The sequence below is a fragment of the Rhincodon typus genome, chromosome 23 (assembly GCF_021869965.1).
Source record: "Rhincodon typus isolate 14 chromosome 23, sRhiTyp1.1, whole genome shotgun sequence".
Taxonomy (NCBI): Eukaryota; Metazoa; Chordata; class Chondrichthyes; order Orectolobiformes; family Rhincodontidae; genus Rhincodon; species Rhincodon typus.
Window position 1 is genome coordinate 36,309,155 of NC_063354.1, and position 19,836 is coordinate 36,328,990.

Below are 19,836 nucleotides of genomic sequence, written 5' to 3' on the forward strand. Positions count from 1 at the left end.
AAAAAAAACACAGCTAGAACAATAGAAACTGCACAAATTGGGGACAGCGTTTTAGCTTAGCTTTCCAATAGTTATTGGGGTTTTGAACTCCATGGTGGAAACAGCTATACATCTCTGTTACAGCTGAAAACCTTGGGTTCCCTGTCTCAGATGTGGCTCTGGCAGCACCTACACCAAGGATGCGTTTATGGGATGTTACTATATTTGAATAGATACCCCTTTAGGAGTTAAATAATCTACTATTCTGTTAAGTTTTCGAACAGAGTTAACACTTTTGTTTGCATTTTAACTGGGGGTAAGAATAAATTTGTAAATCCAAGTAGTGTAACCAATTGAATTACATCTAAATGATTCGATGTCAATATACCTAGGGATATCAAAACAGTGAAAACTGTTCTGTCTGCACAATCCCTTTTTGTCCCTCGAAGAATGAAAAGAAACTACACCTTACACTTGCCTTTCAGCAAGATAAAAGTTAGGGTCTAGGCTATCTCCTTGATGCCTTTGAATGGGGTTTAGTCAGATCCGGTCACCAGAAAATGGGCACAGAAAACCGCCACTGATCACCTTTATCCTACCAAAATGGTTCGTGATTTTTTTTTTTTTTTTTTAAAAAACACTTCTATCTGTTCCAGTGGGAATGCTGGGTAAACACCTACCTTGCAGACAAAAGCCACCACAAGGGAAGGATCCCTTGTTGCTGATTTTGGGCTTCTCTCTAGAAAAAAAAAAGGGCAAAAGATTATTAGCAAAGATTTCAGGAAAAAAAAACAGGACAGCATCTAACCTCTCCCACTTTTCACTTGCTCAACACACACCAAGATCATCCCACAAACTAAGAGCATCTAAATGCGTCCTCATTTGTTCACTGCTAAGATTTCCTTAAATTTATAAAGGCCAAAGGACTCTGATTTGTTAAGGCAATGTCCTGAGAAATGCACTAGAAAATGGCTGGCACCAGCAATACAAGTTCTACATGACCAAACAATAAATTATTATTAAAAAAGATAAAATACTTAAGGAAAGCAACAAACTTCTCTCAACGCTGCTCGGCATAAAGGTTCCAGCTCACGATCACCCACAAATCAACTACCACTCGAGCAAGTAAACAAAATAAAATGTAACATAACCATGGGGAGGTGATGTACTTTATTAGATTCCATGGTGACTTTTACCTGGTTTTTCATTCTGTTTTTTTGATAGACCAGCCTCACCACCCTCCAGTAGCTGCTCTGTGGATTTTGTAGAGTAGGGCTGGTCAGTGCTGGCTTTACCAAGCGACAAATTCGCACTTTCTGTTCCTCTGCCCTCTGAATCCAAATTGGCTGCATATAAAGAACAATTCAAAGTTACACAGTTAAGTGAATAGAGACACACACTAGTCCTGCACCCACAATTCCCCAAGGGGGAGGCAATGGCCTCGTGGCATTATCACTGGATAACGTTCTGGGGACCCAGGGAATTTGAATTCAATAACTATATGGAATTAAGAATCTAATGATGTCCATGAATCCATTGCTGATTGTCAGGAAAAACCCATCTGGTTCACTAATGTCCTTCAGGGAAGGAAACTGCCATCCTTACCTGGTCTGGCACTACATATCACTTCAGACCCACAGTAATGTGGTTGACTCTTAACTGTCCTCTGGGCAATAAATACTGCCTAGCCAGTGACACAGTCATTTCATGAATGAATAAAAAAAGATACCTCCACAACACATTGCTGTTTGATTTGTTGTTTTCTGGTCTAGAGGCCATTATTAAGACACTAAAAAAAAAATTCAGCACTTACACAAGTTCCGGATAAGGTTAGAATGCTGAATATTTGTCACCCCTATCCCAAATTGTCATAGAGCAAATTGAGACTTTTATAACCCAGTTATATTGTAGTTTTTCTCTTTGAGAAATGGGAAGCAGTTTGTGAATTGTATAGAGTCTAAACTGTAAGTTTAATGAATAAAGTTGCCAACCTGACAGCACATCAAGTTTGATGAGACATACGTAGGGAGGCAGCTATTTGACTCTTTGAGTGTTCCAACATTCATTATGATCATGGCTGATCATCGAACTGCAGTCACAGGATTAAAAGTGATATCTTCAAAGCAGACCATTAAGGGTTAATTGGACATGACAATGAGCAACTGAATGAACTGGAAAAGTGTAAGGGAAACAGGCCGAATGTGGAAGCAGCTTCTTTTGACTGAGGAATGGCCATGTGATTTGTGAAAATTGCCCTGTTTGAATGTCAAACAGAGCCACCTGTTTTGCTGCATAACGCAGTGTCCGGGAAAATACTCAAAGTACCATGGAATGATGATTCGGCATGTTTCGGTTCAGATGAATAAGAATAATCTGGGACTTGGCCCTGATCAGGGCACTTAACCTTGGACGGTGATTGCCAACAGTGCCAGGAGCCCCGTGTTCTCCAGACCAGCTGCTGTAAATTGGGCTCCCTGATGGGCAGGGGGCAGTGAGGCTCATTGGTGAACACGTCTAGTTTCAGCACTCATTAGTTTGCATGTGTTTCTAATATATTGAAAGTAGGTTACTGTTTTATATCCACACACATTTACTGCTTAATGCACATATTTTCATCTCAATATATTAATTTACCACGTAGTATATTTATCACTGCTTAATATATACCAATGAACTTGTTAATTAACATCACTTAACTCAGTTTTATTCAAAAAACACCCCAAACCCACTTTTGAACCCTAACACCAACTTAGTTTTGTTCCTGTACCTTCATATTGTTTGATCTCCTTGGGTCCAAGAGCTATTTACAACTCCCTCAGGAAATCCACTTTTCGCAGCAAGTTTCACAGGCTTAACACAGTGAAGGAATGTGTCATCTCAGTTCTAAATGGTTTTACCTTGGATCCTTAGCCTGTGAACCCTGGTTCTGGACTCACCAGCCATTGGTAATATTCTTCTTGCATCTACCTTGTCTAGACAACAGGCTTGTTTAACTCATGCCATCACGGTCCTCAGTTGCAAGAAATGCACTGGGTGCTTCCCCACTGGGAACTATTGCAAGGGTTTATTCAATCATCTCTTTCCTCTGCCCTTTCTAGAAAGCTAAGAGCATACAATAGACGGGCCAGAAAATTGATAAAAGGGTTGAAACAGACAATAACTATTCGCTTGCTCATTATGAAGGGCAAAGCCTTGACTAATGTGGATCAACCTATGTGGTTTGAAATATTAACAAGCCTGGCAGTTTTTCCAACATTTCCAAACACCAGCTGCGAACCAATCAGCACATTCCTCCCAGTACAAATGTTTTTTCTCCTTATTCATATTCTTGCAAATTGTCCTAAGTGCTGGACAGAAGACTTTGGAAAAAAAAAATTGTCAAAGCAATATTCAAATTCTGTCATAACAAAGAACTAACAATGAGATACCAAGATGGCAAATTAAATATACCATTTATACCTGGCTTTAATTAAAGCCAATCAACTGAGTTCTTTTAATAAACACAATTATCACTATCAATAACAGGAAAGAGGGGGAAGATGCAAAAGCTAGTAGACAGTCAGTATTGTGGAAGTATAAATGCTTATTTCCCTAAATATTTCCAAACACATGCACTTCAAGAAATTAAACTTGGTTCACACTATAGAAACTCGCTTTAGCAATAAAAAAGAAAAAAGGATTTCCTGGCTGTTAGTGTTATTTTTGAAGGCAAAAAAGCAAAAGGTGCAGTTTGTTCCAAAGATTGTCACTCTGATGTGTCAGGCAAATCAATTAATGCACAGTCGTCTCTGGTGTTTTGGCAGCCACATCCTGCTCAGGAAACATATTGTTCAATCACTCTTCAGAGCAAATCCATCTTATCCCAGACTCAAAAAGGAAGTTCATGTCAGAAACAGAAGAGGTCAGCTGGACAACTCTGCCTCACAAGCTTCTTATTCCCCTAACTAATTCCAGTCCCCAGAGCATGCTCATTCCAGTCACTACTGAAATGGCCCCAACATGGGTTTGCAGCAGAATTAGCAGTCATGAGATTTCTAGAAAGCCTTTTGAAGAAGATTTCCAATGCGTACAATGACTTTTTCACAACTTCTTAAAAGGAGAAATTCTGAGCTGGGGAAACAGGGTCATTTTTGACTTGCTGTTTATGCGATTTTGCTCTGTATTGTCAGGAGCCAGTAAATTCCAAACCTCTTCCCCTGAAAGAGCAGCCCAGGTTATCCAGATCTGAAGAGACCAGTAAGAAACAAAATCTACTTTCATTACAAATAGAAAGCCAGATAAAAAGGTGGAACAGGAAAATAATACTTACCAAATATGGGCACCTGATGCACTGTCATAGTATCATCAGTGTATTCTGGGTGGGTATACGGGCGAACAGCTGGCAAGAAAGGAGCACATTCAATAATTTATTGAAGAGATTAACTCACGTACACTATTGTTGGTTATAATCATAAATTCACAAGTCTTACCCAAATCTAGTCCTTGTAGTGGCCCAGAGAATGACCTGATTGCAGTCAAGAATTTATCCTGTCAAAGATAAATTTAAAAACTGGTGTTAGTTGGTTAATTAATACATGAGACGTGAACTCAGTAGCCCAAGCAATTTGCAATATTGAAACCTTGATCATTTTTATTATAGCTAGTATAATTGATAACTTACAAAGTTGCATTTTTCATTTTTTAAGACCGGACTACCAGCTAAAAATCGATTTTGCCAATTTAAAACCAAAAATAAAGCTCTGCTCAACAACTCAAAAGGACTGATTCTGAACATGTACAGTCCAGGCCTCAACTGCCCCATTACATTATGAGCAAGATTAGAATGCCACTTCTTTTGGCTATGCAATAGTCCAATGCTTCATTAAAAATCAACAGCATGGCCTCTATCACTGTTAATATAGAAAATGATCCCCATTTAATAGACTGAATTTTTTTTTTTTTTTTAAAAAAGGTCAGGCAGGTTTGTATCTGTTCAGATGATACATGAGGCAAAGGGAGTTCCTGCATTAAACTGGTGGTAACACATCTTATTTGCAATTTTTTGTCACTATCACTGAGCCTCAATTAATCAGATCATAGGTGATCCCCTCACTTGCTATTCAGCTGTTAACACTTTACTCACACCATCTGACACTTTTGATCACCTGCAGAGACTTGTTATTCACTGTCAACACTCCATTCACAAATTTGGGCAATCTTTTGATCCCTCTACCTACAAATTCTGTGCCCATGTGCTTCTCTTCACTTCGCCCGAAGGAGTAGCACTCCAAAAGCTTGTGATTTCAAATTAAACCTGTTGGATTATAACCTGGTGTTGTGTGACTTCTGATCTTGTCCACCCCAGTCCAACACCAGCACCTCCACATCATGCTGGTAAAGCAGGAAACTGGTTTTCCCGACAATACTGAGGTCTTCATAGAAACGCCCCAATTGTCATTAGCTATGGCTCAGTAGACACAGGCACAAGGCTGTGGCTTCATGTACCCGAGAACATGAGTTAGGCTGAGCATCCAGTGCCTTGAGGGAATATCGCACAGTTTGGAGCGCTATTTTAAAGAATGTGGTAAGAGTAGACTATTCAACCACTGGAGTATGCCCTATCATTTAGTGTATACACTAATTTCCACACCCGCCTCCCCATCCCACCCAACATAGACACACAATCATCAATTCCCTCATAAGTCAAAAATCTGTCTGACCCAGCCTTGAATACATTCATTGATGCAGCCTTCACTGCTGAGTTAATGAGTTCCAAAGATTAACCACTAAGGAAATTCTTCACCTCTACCTTGAATAGGATATCCCATATTTTGAAAAGGTGCTCACTCATTTAGTTTCCAGCATGAGGAGAAACATTCCCTCAAATCACTGTTCAGACGATTTGAGAATCTGAGACCGCCTTCCTTCAGGTGGGTATAAAGTTCCCTTGTCATTATTTAAAAATGACGACAAACAGGAAGATCTCCCAACTCGGGCAAATATGCTCCCCTCAACCGGAATCACACAAAAATGAGATTATTCGCTCACTGTCACATTGCAGTTTGAGGGGACTTTGAGCCAAATTACAGCCTGTACACTGCAACAATGACCACACTTCGAAAGTACTTAATTGCATCTTAAGATTGTATGAATTGTCATATAATTCAAACCAGTGAGAGTCATCTAGACTCAAAACGTTAGCTTGTTCTCTCTCTCCAGATGCTGCCTGACCGGCTGTGATTTCCAGCATTTTGGTTTCAACGAAAGATTATGTGAAAAAAGTCCAATGTCCACAAATTTAGTCACAGCACCATTTCAATCCACTACACTTCATAGATCTCACCCCACACTCCCTTAGGATGAGTTCCTCATTTATACAGTCAATTCACACCCAAAAAAATCATGAGTTAATATATCCAACACTAGTTTCATTGCCCCTTTAGATCTCAGGTATCCCTTCAGATCTTATCAGAAGAGAACAGCTTTATTTTTTTTCATTTTTATTTTTTATATTTATTTCAATATCTCATTCTTAAGTCTCAAAAGACAGCTCAAGTTGCCCCTAATTCAAATGCAGAGGTCACAAAACGTGACCAGAGCAGCAAACTGAATCGTTTACAGTGGACAAGTCAGGGATAGGCCCCTTTGGAATAAGGAATGATGGGTTAAAGAGCACAAGGCAGCCCACTTAACATCAAGAAGAAATGAAAACATGCAGTCAGCTCTACACTATAAATCATTAGTCAGACAGAAGATGGAAGAAACCAGGAGACATCTAAATGTTTTCAGATGGTTCTGACAGGCTGGAAAACAGTTTGGATCTAATTGACATTGAGATTTTTTATGCATTCAACATTAGATACACCAATTGGAGACAGAACAACTAGGGATGAACAAAGGAGATAAGCAAGGTTAATCTGAAACCCCCTTCTAGATGATATCACCAAGAGGTTGCATGAAAGCCAAGCGGAGACACAAGGAAGAGAAGATCTTATGATATACATGGTGGAACTTGATAAAACGGGTTGCAAGATAACAACAAACAGCAAGATAACAAATGAACGGCCGGCATTCAAAAACAGAGGCAGCCAGAAATGCCCAGCAAGACTGGGGTGGATGTTAACAGAAGGCAAGGCTGAATAACACTTGAAGGAATGTCACAAGGTTGGGTTATTAACTATATCTCAGGGTGAATGAGCAGATCAACATGCATTAGAGGAACAACAGAAACTTTCAGCAAACTATTTATTTTCCTTGTCTGTACAAGAGCTACGAGTGAAGAATGTCAGATTGTATATTAAACACGTCATGGGCCTGTAACACAGCTGATGCACAATCTCCTTTGTACTTACAAACTGTGGAGGTCCAGAGAACACGCACTTGGAAACGCCTGTGTCCTTTAACGTTAGAATCATGCCTGAAGAACAGGACAGAGTTAGTCTTTTTGGCAGAAAGGAGCTGCAATCTTTTCCTAGCCTTAACATAACCAATCTGAAAAGCAACATCAATTTACTCAACTCTTCCAAAATAGCCCAATCTAGCTACTTACTTGTAAAGAGCTACTCAAGGCCATCAGATATAGGAGAATTAGGCCATTTGCACCAGAGTCCAATCCGTCATTTCATCACGGTTGGTGTCTCTCAACCCTTTATTATTACAGACTATAACCCTTGAGGTTATGTCTTTAAAAAAGTTTTGTTCCCCAATTCCTGACATTCTCCTAACAGGGCCTCTTCCCTACAAGGTAACTGGGGCTGTCTAAAATAAATTAGAAATCATCCACAGACCTCAAACATAACAAACCCTTCACCCATCCACCTGCCAAATCCCTCATGCAACCAAAAGACCTTCACATTTAATCCTGATACAACACCACAATTTACCCAATATGACCTTGCAGTTCAGATCATTCCAGTTTTCTGGTACAAGAATTCTGGAAACGTTTGAGTGGTTAGATTCTCAACTCAATTATGCATTAAACCTTTCCCTTTCTAAAAGAAAAAAAATTGGCTCAAATTCTACATTCAATCCATTTTCCTACCAGATAATCCTCCAACATTGGACCAACTCATCCTTGTCACAAAAATATTGTCAAGACGAGAAATCTTCAGCCTGAAAATGAGATTGAAAACATTTTACAAAAAGGTGCACACATCCCCAGAATGATTTGTTTCTGCACCAAGAACAGAGACATCCTTACTTGTGCTCCTGCATCAGTCGCTGAGTCCCCTCTCCACAGTTAAAGAGATACCTAGAACACACACATACAGTATATGGTTATTCGGGGCCGAATCCACTTGAATTCAATCTGCTAACTTCTGACAACAGAAGCAAAACATTTGGTGGAACAATCAGATGATTACTTTCATTGCAAACACTACAACAGTGCAAAATGTGTCTTGGTCTCACTTTCTGCAATTAAGCTGAAGTAGAAAACAGTTGAATATTTTAAACGGGGCTTAGTTATCAAGTTAAAAAGATAGGAATAGAACAAATGTAGCTCTTGAAGGTTTTAGGGCATGAAAATCCATTACAGGATGAACCGAAATAGATAGCAAGTTGGCCCAAATAGCCCCTCTTTGATATACATAATTGTCAGCAATACAGATTTTCACCCTTTTCTTCCTCATTTGAAAGTGCAGGTCAAATCCAGTGTGCTACTCCTCAAACCAGGCATATTTAAAAGGACAGCTTTCCCCTACAGTGTCTTCTGCATGGGTTTCTGAATATCCTCTCCACCTCTCTTCTGCTGGTCTGCCCCCAACTTTACATGAGTAACACAAGTTTACTAAGAATGAATATGCATTTATATTGCACCTTCCATAACAGCAGAAATCCCAAAACACTTTGGCTCATTGTTTTGTTTAGACAGTCATAGTGTCATGTGCAAGAACTTGCTGTGGTGGCATGCATAGGGTCACTGAAGGATGAATCTTGAACAGGACACCAGGAATTTTCCCATCCCCTGTCTCCCTGCCAACCTAAGCCCACCCCAAGCTCCACTTTTGACGTGTGGCATGTGAATTCTGAAATGCATTTGAGTTTAAATGTATTTAAAAGGGAAGCTGGACTCTCAGAATCGATCATGAGAAGGAAGGGTTACAGGGTTTCAATGATAAATTACAATGATAATGATAGGAGGAGACTCTTGTTGCAATCATTTCAATTTGAGGCACTTGAGATTAGAGCACTTCAAAACAGGTACAAGGGATGTGTAGCCATTGTGTGACCAAGAGGCACAGCCTCCTTCCAAACAGTCAGTTGTAGAAATGTGCAGCACGAAATCAGACCCTTCGGTCCAACTCATCCATGCCAACCAGATATCCTAAATTAATCTTGTCCCATATCCCTCTAAACCCTTCCTATTCATGTACCATCCAGATGCCTTTTAAATTTGTAATGGTACCAGCCTCCACCACTTCCTCTGGCAGCTCATTCCATACATGCACCACCCACTGCGTGAAAAAGTTGCCAGTTAGGTCCTTCTAAATCTTTTCCCTGGGTTGGGGGCAGTCCAGAACTAGAGGGCATAGGTTTAGGGTGAGACGGGAAAGACCTTGGAAGTTCACCCTATCCATGCCCTTCATGATTTTATCAACTTTTGTAAAGCTCACGCTTCAGCGTTCGACACTCCAGGGAAAATAGCCCCAGCCTCTTGCCTCTCGCCTCAAACCCTCTAACCCTGGCAACATCCTTATAAATACTCTGAACCATTTCAAGTTTAACAACATTTCTACCATAGCAGAGAGAACAGAATTGCATGCAGTATTCCAACAGTGGCCTAACCAATGTCTTGTACAGCTGCAACATGACCTCCCAACTTCTAAACTCCACGCACTGACCAATAAAAGGCAAGTGAAGGGTCCAGACCCGAAATGTCAGCTTTCCTGCTCCTCTGATGCTGCTTGGCCTGCTGTGTTCATCCAGCTCTACACCTTGTTATCTCACCTTCACTACCCTGTCTACCTGTGACTCAACTTTCAAAGGAACTGTGAACCTGCACCTCAAGGTCTCTTTGTTTGGCAACATTCATCAGGACCTTACCATTAAGTGTCTCAGTCCTGCCCCAATTTACCCCCTTGTCAGAAGGTGAGGGCGTAGGTGATATTTCAAAACTTAAGTTCTCAAACATCACTTAGCTAGAACAGCTTTATTTCAAAATTAGTCAATATTTGTCCAAACCAGAAGATGTTTAGAAGTCCAATGCACACAACTACACAGGGCACTCAAACAGATGCCCTGGTAATGCAGGGGATCAGAACCTTCACTCAAATTACAACTGTCAACATCTTAGGACAGTAGAAAGGTAGCCAATTTGGAAGCTGTCTCCACTCATGCTGAAAGAATGATTTCAGAATTACTCATCACCTCTAGAGTACAAGTGTAAACTAGTGCTTCACAGCGGCAGAATCAGAGAAAAACTGAAACAACTACAGGACATGAGGACAGGTTGATTAACAACTTGATCAAAAAGAGGTAGCTTAGGAGGATCTTAAACAGTAAGTGACTTAAAGATTTTGGGGCCTACACAGCTGAAAACACAGGTACTAATACCACAGGGGGAAATAGGGAATAGACCAAATTTGCAGTCTGGAGGAATACATATATCACAAATTTGTAGGTCTGGAGGGGGTGACAGAGACGGCTATAAAGGCAAGGCCAAAGAAGGACAATAAAATACTACGGATAAGGATTTTAAGATGAAGCCAAAGTGCATCATAGGGTTGAGTGAGCAGCATTTGTTTAATCAGAACCGATGGCTAATGGGTATTTTTGTTCCTAATCAGCATTTCAAACTTGGCATCATTCTGCACTTCATTGGTTCTGTACTATAGTACATAGATGTATATGTACAAAAAGATAGTATAGGATTCAAGGATGGGGTATTGCTAAAACTTCTTAAACGTATCTTTCAAAAGTTTCCTGAACCCAGTCTGTGGTTCATGACTCATCCGAGGAGCGATGAACTGCACGTGATTGACAAAAAGGTCCGACTCCACAAAAATTGCAGTATGAAACCAGCCAGGCCTGGAACAGGGCAGGCTCAGTACTCTCATCCTTAACCAATGGTGGTGGGGGCGGGGGGAAACCAAAAATAGAGCAACGGTGAGAAAGGTCTCTGGAGTCAGCCTGACTCAAACACCTATCCAGTTCTCTTCTCCCTCTCACTTCAGCGTGGGCAAATTGTTGGAAGTGATTCCGAAAGATAGGATACGCATGCATTTGGAAAGGCAAGGAATGATTAGGGATAGTCAGCATGGCTCTGTGAGAGGGAAATAGACTTAGGTTTTTTGAGGAAGTAACCAAAAAGATTGATGAGGGCAGAGTGGTAGACATTGTTTACTGCAATCCAAGTAAACAGTTAAATTTGACAATGTTCCACATGGTAACTAATTAGTAAAGTTAGATCACATAGGATTGAGGGTGAGCTTGTCAATTGGACATGACATTGGCTTAACAGCAGGGGACAGTGATGTTGGAAGGTTGCTTTTCAGATTGGAGGCCTGTGACCAGCAGCATTCCACAGGGATTGATGCTGGGTCCACTTTTCCCTCTCATTTATATAATTGATTTACATGAGAATATAGAAGCCATGGTTAGTGAGTTTGCAGATGACACCAAGATTGGTGACAGTGAAGAAGGTTATCTAAGATTACAAAGATACCTTGATCAATTGGACCAATGGGCTGAAGTGTGGTCGACAGAGTTTAACAGGATAACTGCGAGGTATTGCATTTTGGGAAAACAAACAAGGACAGGACTAATACAGTTAAAAAAGTGTTGTAGAATAGAGGGACTTAGGGGTTCAGAAACATAATTCTTTCGAAGTTTGCATCACATATAGATAGGGTGGTTAAGGAGGTGTTTAGCACACTTGTCCTTTCATTGCACAGACTTTTGAGTATAGGAGTTGGGATATTATGTTGAGGATGTACAGGACATTGGTGAGGCCTCTTCTGGAGTATCAGGTCCAGTTCTGGTCACCCTGTTATAGGAGGGATACTAAGCTAGAGAACATTCAGAGGAGAATTACTGGGATGTTGCCAGGAATGGAGGATTTAAATCATGGGGAGAGGCCAGATAGGCTGGGACTTTTTTTAAACTGCAGCGTAGGAGGTTGAGAGGTGACGTTATAAAGAGGTTTATAAAATCATGAGGGGTATAGAGAGAGTGTGAATGGCAGGTGTCTTTCCCCTAAGGGATTTCAAGGCCAGGGGCATATTTTTAAGGGGAGGAGAAAGATTAAAAGAAGGCATGAGGGTTTCTTTTTGTACACAGAGTGGTTCATGTGTGGAATGAACTGCCAGAGGAAGTGGTGGATGGGAGTACAATTAAAATGTTAAGACATTTAGACACGTATATAAATAAGAAATGTTTGGAGAGGTATAGGTCAAGCACAGGTAGGCGGGACTAGTTTAGTTTAGGATTATCGTTGATGTGTACTGGTTGGACCGAAAGATCTGTTTCTGTGCTGTATGACTCCATGAAGACGAGAGACTTCGAAAGTATTACAGAGGATTTGCAGTTGGGAAACTGAAACCAAGCATCACATTAGAATCTGGAGTTCCTCCATTTAATGTAGCCTGAAACTCATTGGCCTTTGAACATGAAAGGAAAAAGCTCTTTTGTTCCCAATTCAGAAAAGGGGTAGTCCACTGAGTCTGTACGGGTAGAACTCAAATAAAAAGGAGAGATCACTTGGATAGCGTTGTACTTTAGGTCCTCAAAAGTCAGGAGATTGAGAAGCAAATATGTAAGGAAATCAGATAGCTGCAAAAATAATAGGGGATTTTAACTTTCCTAACAATCAACTGGGACTGCCATAGTGTTAAGGGTTTGAATAGTTAGAAATTTTTTTAATGTGTTCAAGAAGAATTTCTCACACAGTGTGTAAATGACCCGACTGAAAGAGGGGCAAAACTTGACCTCCTTAGGAAATAAGGCAGGGCAAGTGATGGAAGTGTTAGTGGGGGGAGCACTTTGGGACCAGCGACCATAATTCCATTAGAAGAATAGGTCTGGTCCACAAGTTCGAGTTCTAAATTGGGGCAAGGCCAATTTTGATTGTCTGAGACAGAAACTTTCGAAAGTTGCCTGGGGAGGCTTGTTTGCAGGCAAAGAGACATCTGACAAGTAGGAGGCTTTCAAATGTGAGTTAATGAGGGTTCAGGGTCAGCATATTCCTGTTACACTGAAGGGTAAGGCAGGAGAGGGAACCTTGGATGACTAGAGTTATTGAGGCTCTGGTCGAGAAAGAGGAGGCATATGACGTGCATAAACAGCTGGGGTCATGCGAATTCCTTGAGTATGGGGGTGTTGGAGTACACTTGGAGAAATCAGGAGGGCTAAGAGGGGACACATGATACCTTAGCAGATAAAGTGAAGGAAAATCCAAAGAGATTCTCCAAGTGCAAGAAGGGCAATCGTAACTAGGGAGAGAACAGGGCCTCTTAAAGATCAAGAAGATTGTCTAGGTGTGGAGCTGCAAGAAATGGGTGAGATCTTAAATGAATATTTCTCATCAGTATTTAATGTCAAGAAAGGCATGGATGCGAGGGAACTGGCGGGGGGGTGGGAAGGAAGAAGACCAATGATGTCTTTACGACCATCCACATTAGAGGTGCTGGAAATCTTAAAACTCATGAAGATAGATAAATCCCCAGGACCTAATGAAGTATATCCTAGGACTTTGTGGGAGGCAAGGGAGAAATTGCAAGACCCCTAGCAAAAATATCTGTAACATCGACAGCTGTAGGTGAAGTGCTCGAAGATTGCAGGATGGCCTCATGACGAGCCATTATTTGAGGAAGACTGCAGGGAAATGCCTGGGAACTACAGACCGGTGAGCATAATGTGTGGTGGCTAATTTCTTAGAGCGGATTCTGAAAGACAGGATCTGTAGGCATTTGGAGAGGCAAGGACTCATCTGGTACAGAGATAGTAGGAACAGCCGATGCTGGAGGATCTGAGATAACAAGGTGTAGAGCTGGATGAACACAGCAGGCCAAGCAGCATCAGAGGAGCAGGAAGGCTGACGTTTCGGGTCTAGACCCTTCTTCAGAAATGGGGGAGGGGAAGGGGATTCTGAAATAAATAGGGAGAGCGGGGGAGGCAGATAGAAGATGGATAAAGGAGAAGATAGGTGGAGAGGAGACAGACAGATCAAGGAGGCGGGGTTGGAACCAGTAAAGGCGAGTGTAGGTGGGGAGTTAGGGAGGGGATAGGTCGGTCCAGGGAGGACGGACAGGTCAAGTCAAGGAGGCGGGATGAGGTTAGTAGGTAGGAGATGGGGGTGGGGCGTGAGGTGGGAGGAAGGACAGGTTAGGGAGGCGGGGACAAGCTGGGCTGGTTTTGGGATGCGGTCAGGGGAGGGGAGATTTTGAAGCTTGTGAAGTCCACATTGATACCATTGGGCTGCAGGGTTCCCAAGTGGAATATGAGGTGCTGTTCCTGCAACCTTCGGGTGGCATCGTTGTGACACTGCAGGAGGCCCAGGATGGACATGTCGTACAAGGAGTGGGAGGGGGAGTTGAAATGGTTCACGACTGGGAGGTGCAGTTGTTTGGTGCGAACTGACCCAGCTCGTCCCCGCCTCCCTAAACTGTCCTTCCTCCCACCTATCCCCTCCTCTCACCTCAAGCCCCACACTCATCTCCTACCTACTAGCCTCATCCCGCCTGCTTGACTTGTCCGTCCTCTCTGGACTGACCTATCCCCTCCCTAACTCCCCACGCACACTCACACTCGCACTCACATTTACTGGCTCCAACCCCGCCTCCTTGACCAGTCTGTCTCCTCTCCACCTATCTTCTATCCGCCTCCCCTGCTCTCCCTATTTATTTCAGAATCCCCTTCCCCTCCCCCATTTCTGGAGAAGGGTCTAGAGCCGAAACGTCAGCCTTCCTGCTCCTCTGATGCTGCTTGGCCTGCTGTGTTCATCCAGCTCTGCACCTTGTTATCTCAAAGACTCATTTGGGACAGTCGGCATGTCTGTGTGCGGGGAATCACATCTCATAAATTTGATTCAGTTTTTTGAAGGGGTGACCAAGAAGGTAGATAAGGGCACTGCAGGACACTGAAGAGTTGTCTACATGGGCTTTAGTAAGGCCTTTACCAAAAGTACCGCACAGTGGGTTTTTGAGCAAGGCTAAATCTCACAGGATCCAGAGAGCGAGCCAACTGGATACAAAATTGGCTTGACAGTAGAAGACAGAGGGAGGTGGTAGAGAGCTGCTTTTCAGACTGGAGGTTTGTGACCAGTGGTGTGCCACAGCAATCAGTGATGGGTCCACTTTTTTGTCATTTATATATATGACTTGGATTAAAGTTTAGGAGGTATGGTAAGTAAGTTTATGGATGACGCCAAGAGTGGTGGTACAGTGGACAGTGAGGATGGTTTTCCTGGGAATGTAGCAAGATCTTGATCGAGTGGGCCACTGGGCTGAGGAATGGCAAATGGAGTTTAATTTAGATTAATGCAATCTGTTGCATTTTGATGGGTCAAACCAAGGCAGGACTTAGTCACTGGTACAGCCCTCGGAAGTGTTATATAAATGAAATCTAGGGGTACAGGTTCATTGCTCTTTGAAAGCAGTATCACAGGTAGACAGTGGTGAAGGAAGCTTTCAGCATGCCTGTTTTCATTGGTCAGACCACTGAATATAGGACATCTTGTTGCAACTGTGCAAGACGTTGGTAAGGCCGCATTTGGAGTACTGCATCCATTACTGCTCACCCTATTAGAGAAAGGATATTAGACTAGAAAGAGCGCAGAAAAGATTTACTAGGATGCTACCTAGACTGGAAGGTTCAAGTTGTAAAGGGAGGTTGGACAGCCTAGGACTTTTTTCCTTGACACTTAGGAGACTGAGTGATGACCTTATGCATGTCTATAAAATCACAACAGGCACAAAAAAGGTAGACAGTCAACAGCTTTTCCTCCACGGTAGAGGAGTCTAAAACTAGAGGGCATAGATTTAAGGAGGGAGGGGAAGAGATAGAAAAGGGTCCAAAAGGCCCACTTTTTTCACACAAAGGGTGATGAGTATCTGAAACAGGCTGCCAGAGTGTACAATATTTGCACAGGGTCATTTGATGGGATAGGTATGGTGGGATATGGACAAATGCAGGCAAATGGGACTAGTTTAAATTGTGAAAACTGGGCAGCATGGACAAATGGGGCTGAAGGGCCTTTTCCATGCTGTAAATCTCTATGACTACATATAGAACTTGACAGAAACATGCCTAACTTTGATGGAACCATGATGCCTCTCACTCATGCATACTCTTAGATCACTGAGTGTTGGTACTCACTGTTGCAGGCATTAACCTTTCCAAATCCTTATACTACATTAAATACTTCAGGTAGTTAGATAGAACTCTCAATGTAACTGGCATATGTGGTGCTACCTGATATACTGAGCATTTCCAGCACTTTTCTATATTGTTCTTAAATGCTGTAATGTAAAACAATGTTTAAGTAAACAAAGGCACAGATGTCATCAGAAGCATTGAAACTGTCCCAGCACCAACTTGACGGGACATCTTCTAATACTGGTCACAGGATTGCTGACAGCTTAGCCTCCTAATAAAGATCAGTAATGCTTTTGAGTCTTATCCATCTGTACAGATATTGATTGGCACTGGCAAATTATATAGTGGCTCACCACATGCCAAAGGATTTTATGACAGTTAGATTAGTTTTGAAGCACAGTCATGTTATTTGTTGGCAATTGAAGTCACCATGAGTGCATGACAAGATCCCACAAATATACTAAATGAGTAAAGCGGCCAGTTACTGGAGTTAACAAGGTGTAGAGCTGGATGAACACAGCAGGCCAAGCAGCATCATAGGAGCAGGAAAGCTGACGTTTCGGGTCTAGACCCTTCTTCAGAAATGGGGGAGGGGAAGAGGGTTCTGAAATAAATAGGGAGAGGGGGAGGCGCATAGAAGATGGATAGAGGAGAAGATAGGTGGAGAGGAGACAGACAGGTCAAAGAGGCGGGGATGGAGCCAGTAAATGGGAGTGTAGGTGGGGAGGTAGGGAGGACGGACAGGTCAAGGGGACAGGATGAGGTTAGTAGGTAGGAAATGGGGGTGCGGCTTGAGGTGGGAGGAAGAACAGGTTAGGGAGGCGGGGACGAGCTGGGCTGGTTTTGGGATGGGGGAGGGGAGATTTTGAAGCTTGTGAAATCCACATTGATACCATTGGGCTACAGGGTTCCCAAGCTTTAAAATCTCCCCTCCCCTACAGCATCCCAAAACCAACCCAGCTCGTCCCTTCCTCCCACCTATCCCCTCCTCCCACCTCAAGCCGCACCCCCATTTCCTACCTACTAACCTCATCCTGCCCCTTGACTTGTCCGTCCTCCCTGGACTGACCTATCTCTTCCCTACCTCCCCACCTACACTCACCTTTACTGGCTCCATCCCCGCCTCTTTGACCTGTCTGTCTCCTCTCCACGTATCTTCTCCTCTATCCATCTTCTATCCGCCTCCCCCTCTCTCCCTATTTATTTCAGAACCCCCTTCCCCTCCCCAATTTCTGATGAAGGGTCTAGTCCCGAAACATCAGCCTTCCTGCTCCTCTGATGCTGCTTGGCCTGCTGTGTTCATCCAGCTCTACACCTTGTTATTTCAGATTCTCCAGCATCTGCAGTTCCTACTATCTCAGTTACTGGAGCTGTTGGTTAAGGGATGACTGTACATCAGGACAACTCGTTGCTATTCTCTTAACAGAAGCACTCAATCATTTAACATTCACCAGGCTGTGGTCCCTTTGTTTCCTACATGGAAGGGATAGGTATGCAGGGATTATGGACAAAACACAAGCAAATGCGACTAGTTTAATTGTGAAACCTGGGCAGCATAGGCAAGTTGGGCCGAAGGGCCTGTTTCTACGCTGTAGACCTCACTGACTCATCATAGAAGCCACTTGGCTTTCTCCATCATTTTCCTTGTTCAGATATACAGCATCCACAGAATCTTACTGAAAGAGACTGGCAACTGTACACATTTCACCAGGAGCCAGCTTGGGCTATGGTGGCCATAAACTGTTGAGGTGGTCATTTAGTCCAAGCACCTGCCCCTCTTCCATGGTTATGGCAATGCCCAGGGTATCTTCAAAGGAGGGAGACCAGTGAGACAGGCAGAGTCCATTACCACACTACAAGACCTTCTGCAGCTCTGGGGATCACAAGGAGTGCACTGTCCATTTTAATTCAAGTTTTGTTTATTTAAGTTTTGCTCATTTGATTTCTGACGTGCCCCTATAAAGGGCTGACACCCTGGAATCTGGTTCAGTTTGAAATTGTTTTTATAAAGTGGCTTTAAAAGAGAGTTTTCACATGGGGGGGGGGGGTTAAACCAAAATAGGAAAAACGGGGGGGGTGGGGAAAGAGGTATGTTGGTCAGCAAAATGATTTTCTTCTTTAAATGCAGCCAGAACCGCCCTTAGAGTGGTATTTACCTGTTGTATTCAGAGAAGACATAGACAGCGGCTGCAGCCTCCCTACTCCCAGAGCCCACAACCTGCAGGTAGACAGTGGAGGGTCCGTGTGTGGTTCCATGTTTCCTCTTCTCCCTCGTCTTTAGGTGTCTCAGGGTCGGCTTCTCCTTGCTGCCGGGGGAGTTCCGCTGCTCCCCGGCCGGACTGAGGGACATGCCGGTGCCGGTGCGGCTGCAGAGCAGCAGGGCTGGGGCGAGGTTGAAGCGGTGCGGCAGCGCTCTGCGGGACAGTCGCCGGAGACCAGCCCGCAACATAGGCAAAGCTGGTGAGCAACCCGTCAACTCGCCGGCTCTCTCTGCATGCTCGCTCTCTCTCTCCCTTCAGCTTCACCTTATCCTTCCGTCGCTGCCTCTGACAACTTCTGGTGCTTAATCCCCACCCCCCCAGCAAAATTGCACAGCCGAGAACTTCCGCATCGCGTACAACATAAATGAGAAACAGGTACTTACTTTAAACATCCAAACCAGCAGCACCTTGCAGGTTGCAACTTTATAATTGCAATAGGTGCAAAGCGTTAGCAATTAAACTGCTCCTAACCTCATTAAAAATTGCAACTGATCAACACAAGCGATGACAAATAGAAGCATTTGTGTGATTGATTTACACCTTCTTGAAGCCTTACTTTGGTCTTTTATTTCAGAAATGGATAACTGCTGTAATGTAATATATAAAACCCGAAGTTTAATCAAGACAAGCGCTGGTCTGTTTTGGAAACGCTGTGTACAATTAAAGCTAACGACCTGCTTAGGGAAAAGTGGCCTCATTGCTAACAATGCAGTGAATAAAGGACTTGGTGTACGCGTGGGGAAAAAAAGCATAGCAAACGATCTGATGGTTAAATGTGAGCTGTCCCACTGCACAGTAAACTGGCCACAAGCAGTGTTCTAGAACAAAAACAGAAGCTGCTGGAAAAGCTCAGCAGGTCTGACAGCATCTGTGAAGAAAAAAAATTAGAGTTAATGACCGCCAAACCATCATCTCCCAAACCATCCACAACCTCATCACCACAGGTGACCTCCCACCCACAGCCTCCAACCTCATCGTTCCCCAACCCCGCACCGCCCGCTTCTATCTCCTTCCCAAAATCCACAAACCTGACTGCCCTGGTCGACCCATTCTCGCCACCTGCTCCTGCCCCACCGAACTTATCTTCACCTATCTCGACTCCATTTTCTACCCCTTGATCCAGGAACTCCCCACCTTCGTCCGTGACACCACCCATGCCCTCCACCTCTTCCAGAACTTCCAATTCCCCGGTCCCCAACACCTCATCTTTACCATGGACGTCCAGTCCCTATACACCTGCATTCCCCATACAGATGGCCGAAAGGCCTCCGCTTCTTCCTGTCCCGCCGGCCCGACCAGTCCC

General features: G+C 43.3%; 1 protein-coding gene across 1 annotated transcript in view; it reads right to left on the minus strand.

Moving 5' to 3' along the window:
- The window catches only part of elac2 (elaC ribonuclease Z 2), a 50,442-nt gene extending 31,644 nt beyond the window's left edge, over positions 1-18,798 (minus strand). The window contains exons 1-8 of the mRNA XM_048610982.1: positions 18,429-18,798; positions 8,159-8,209; positions 8,000-8,070; positions 7,311-7,375; positions 4,449-4,506; positions 4,289-4,357; positions 1,176-1,325; positions 660-718 (exon numbers count right to left, since the gene is read on the minus strand). Coding sequence (XP_048466939.1) covers positions 660-718; positions 1,176-1,325; positions 4,289-4,357; positions 4,449-4,506; positions 7,311-7,375; positions 8,000-8,070; positions 8,159-8,209; positions 18,429-18,721 — 816 coding nt within the window. The 5' untranslated portion in view covers positions 18,722-18,798. The remainder of the gene's footprint in view (positions 1-659; positions 719-1,175; positions 1,326-4,288; positions 4,358-4,448; positions 4,507-7,310; positions 7,376-7,999; positions 8,071-8,158; positions 8,210-18,428) is intronic.
- Between the last annotated feature and the right edge of the window lie 1,038 nt (positions 18,799-19,836).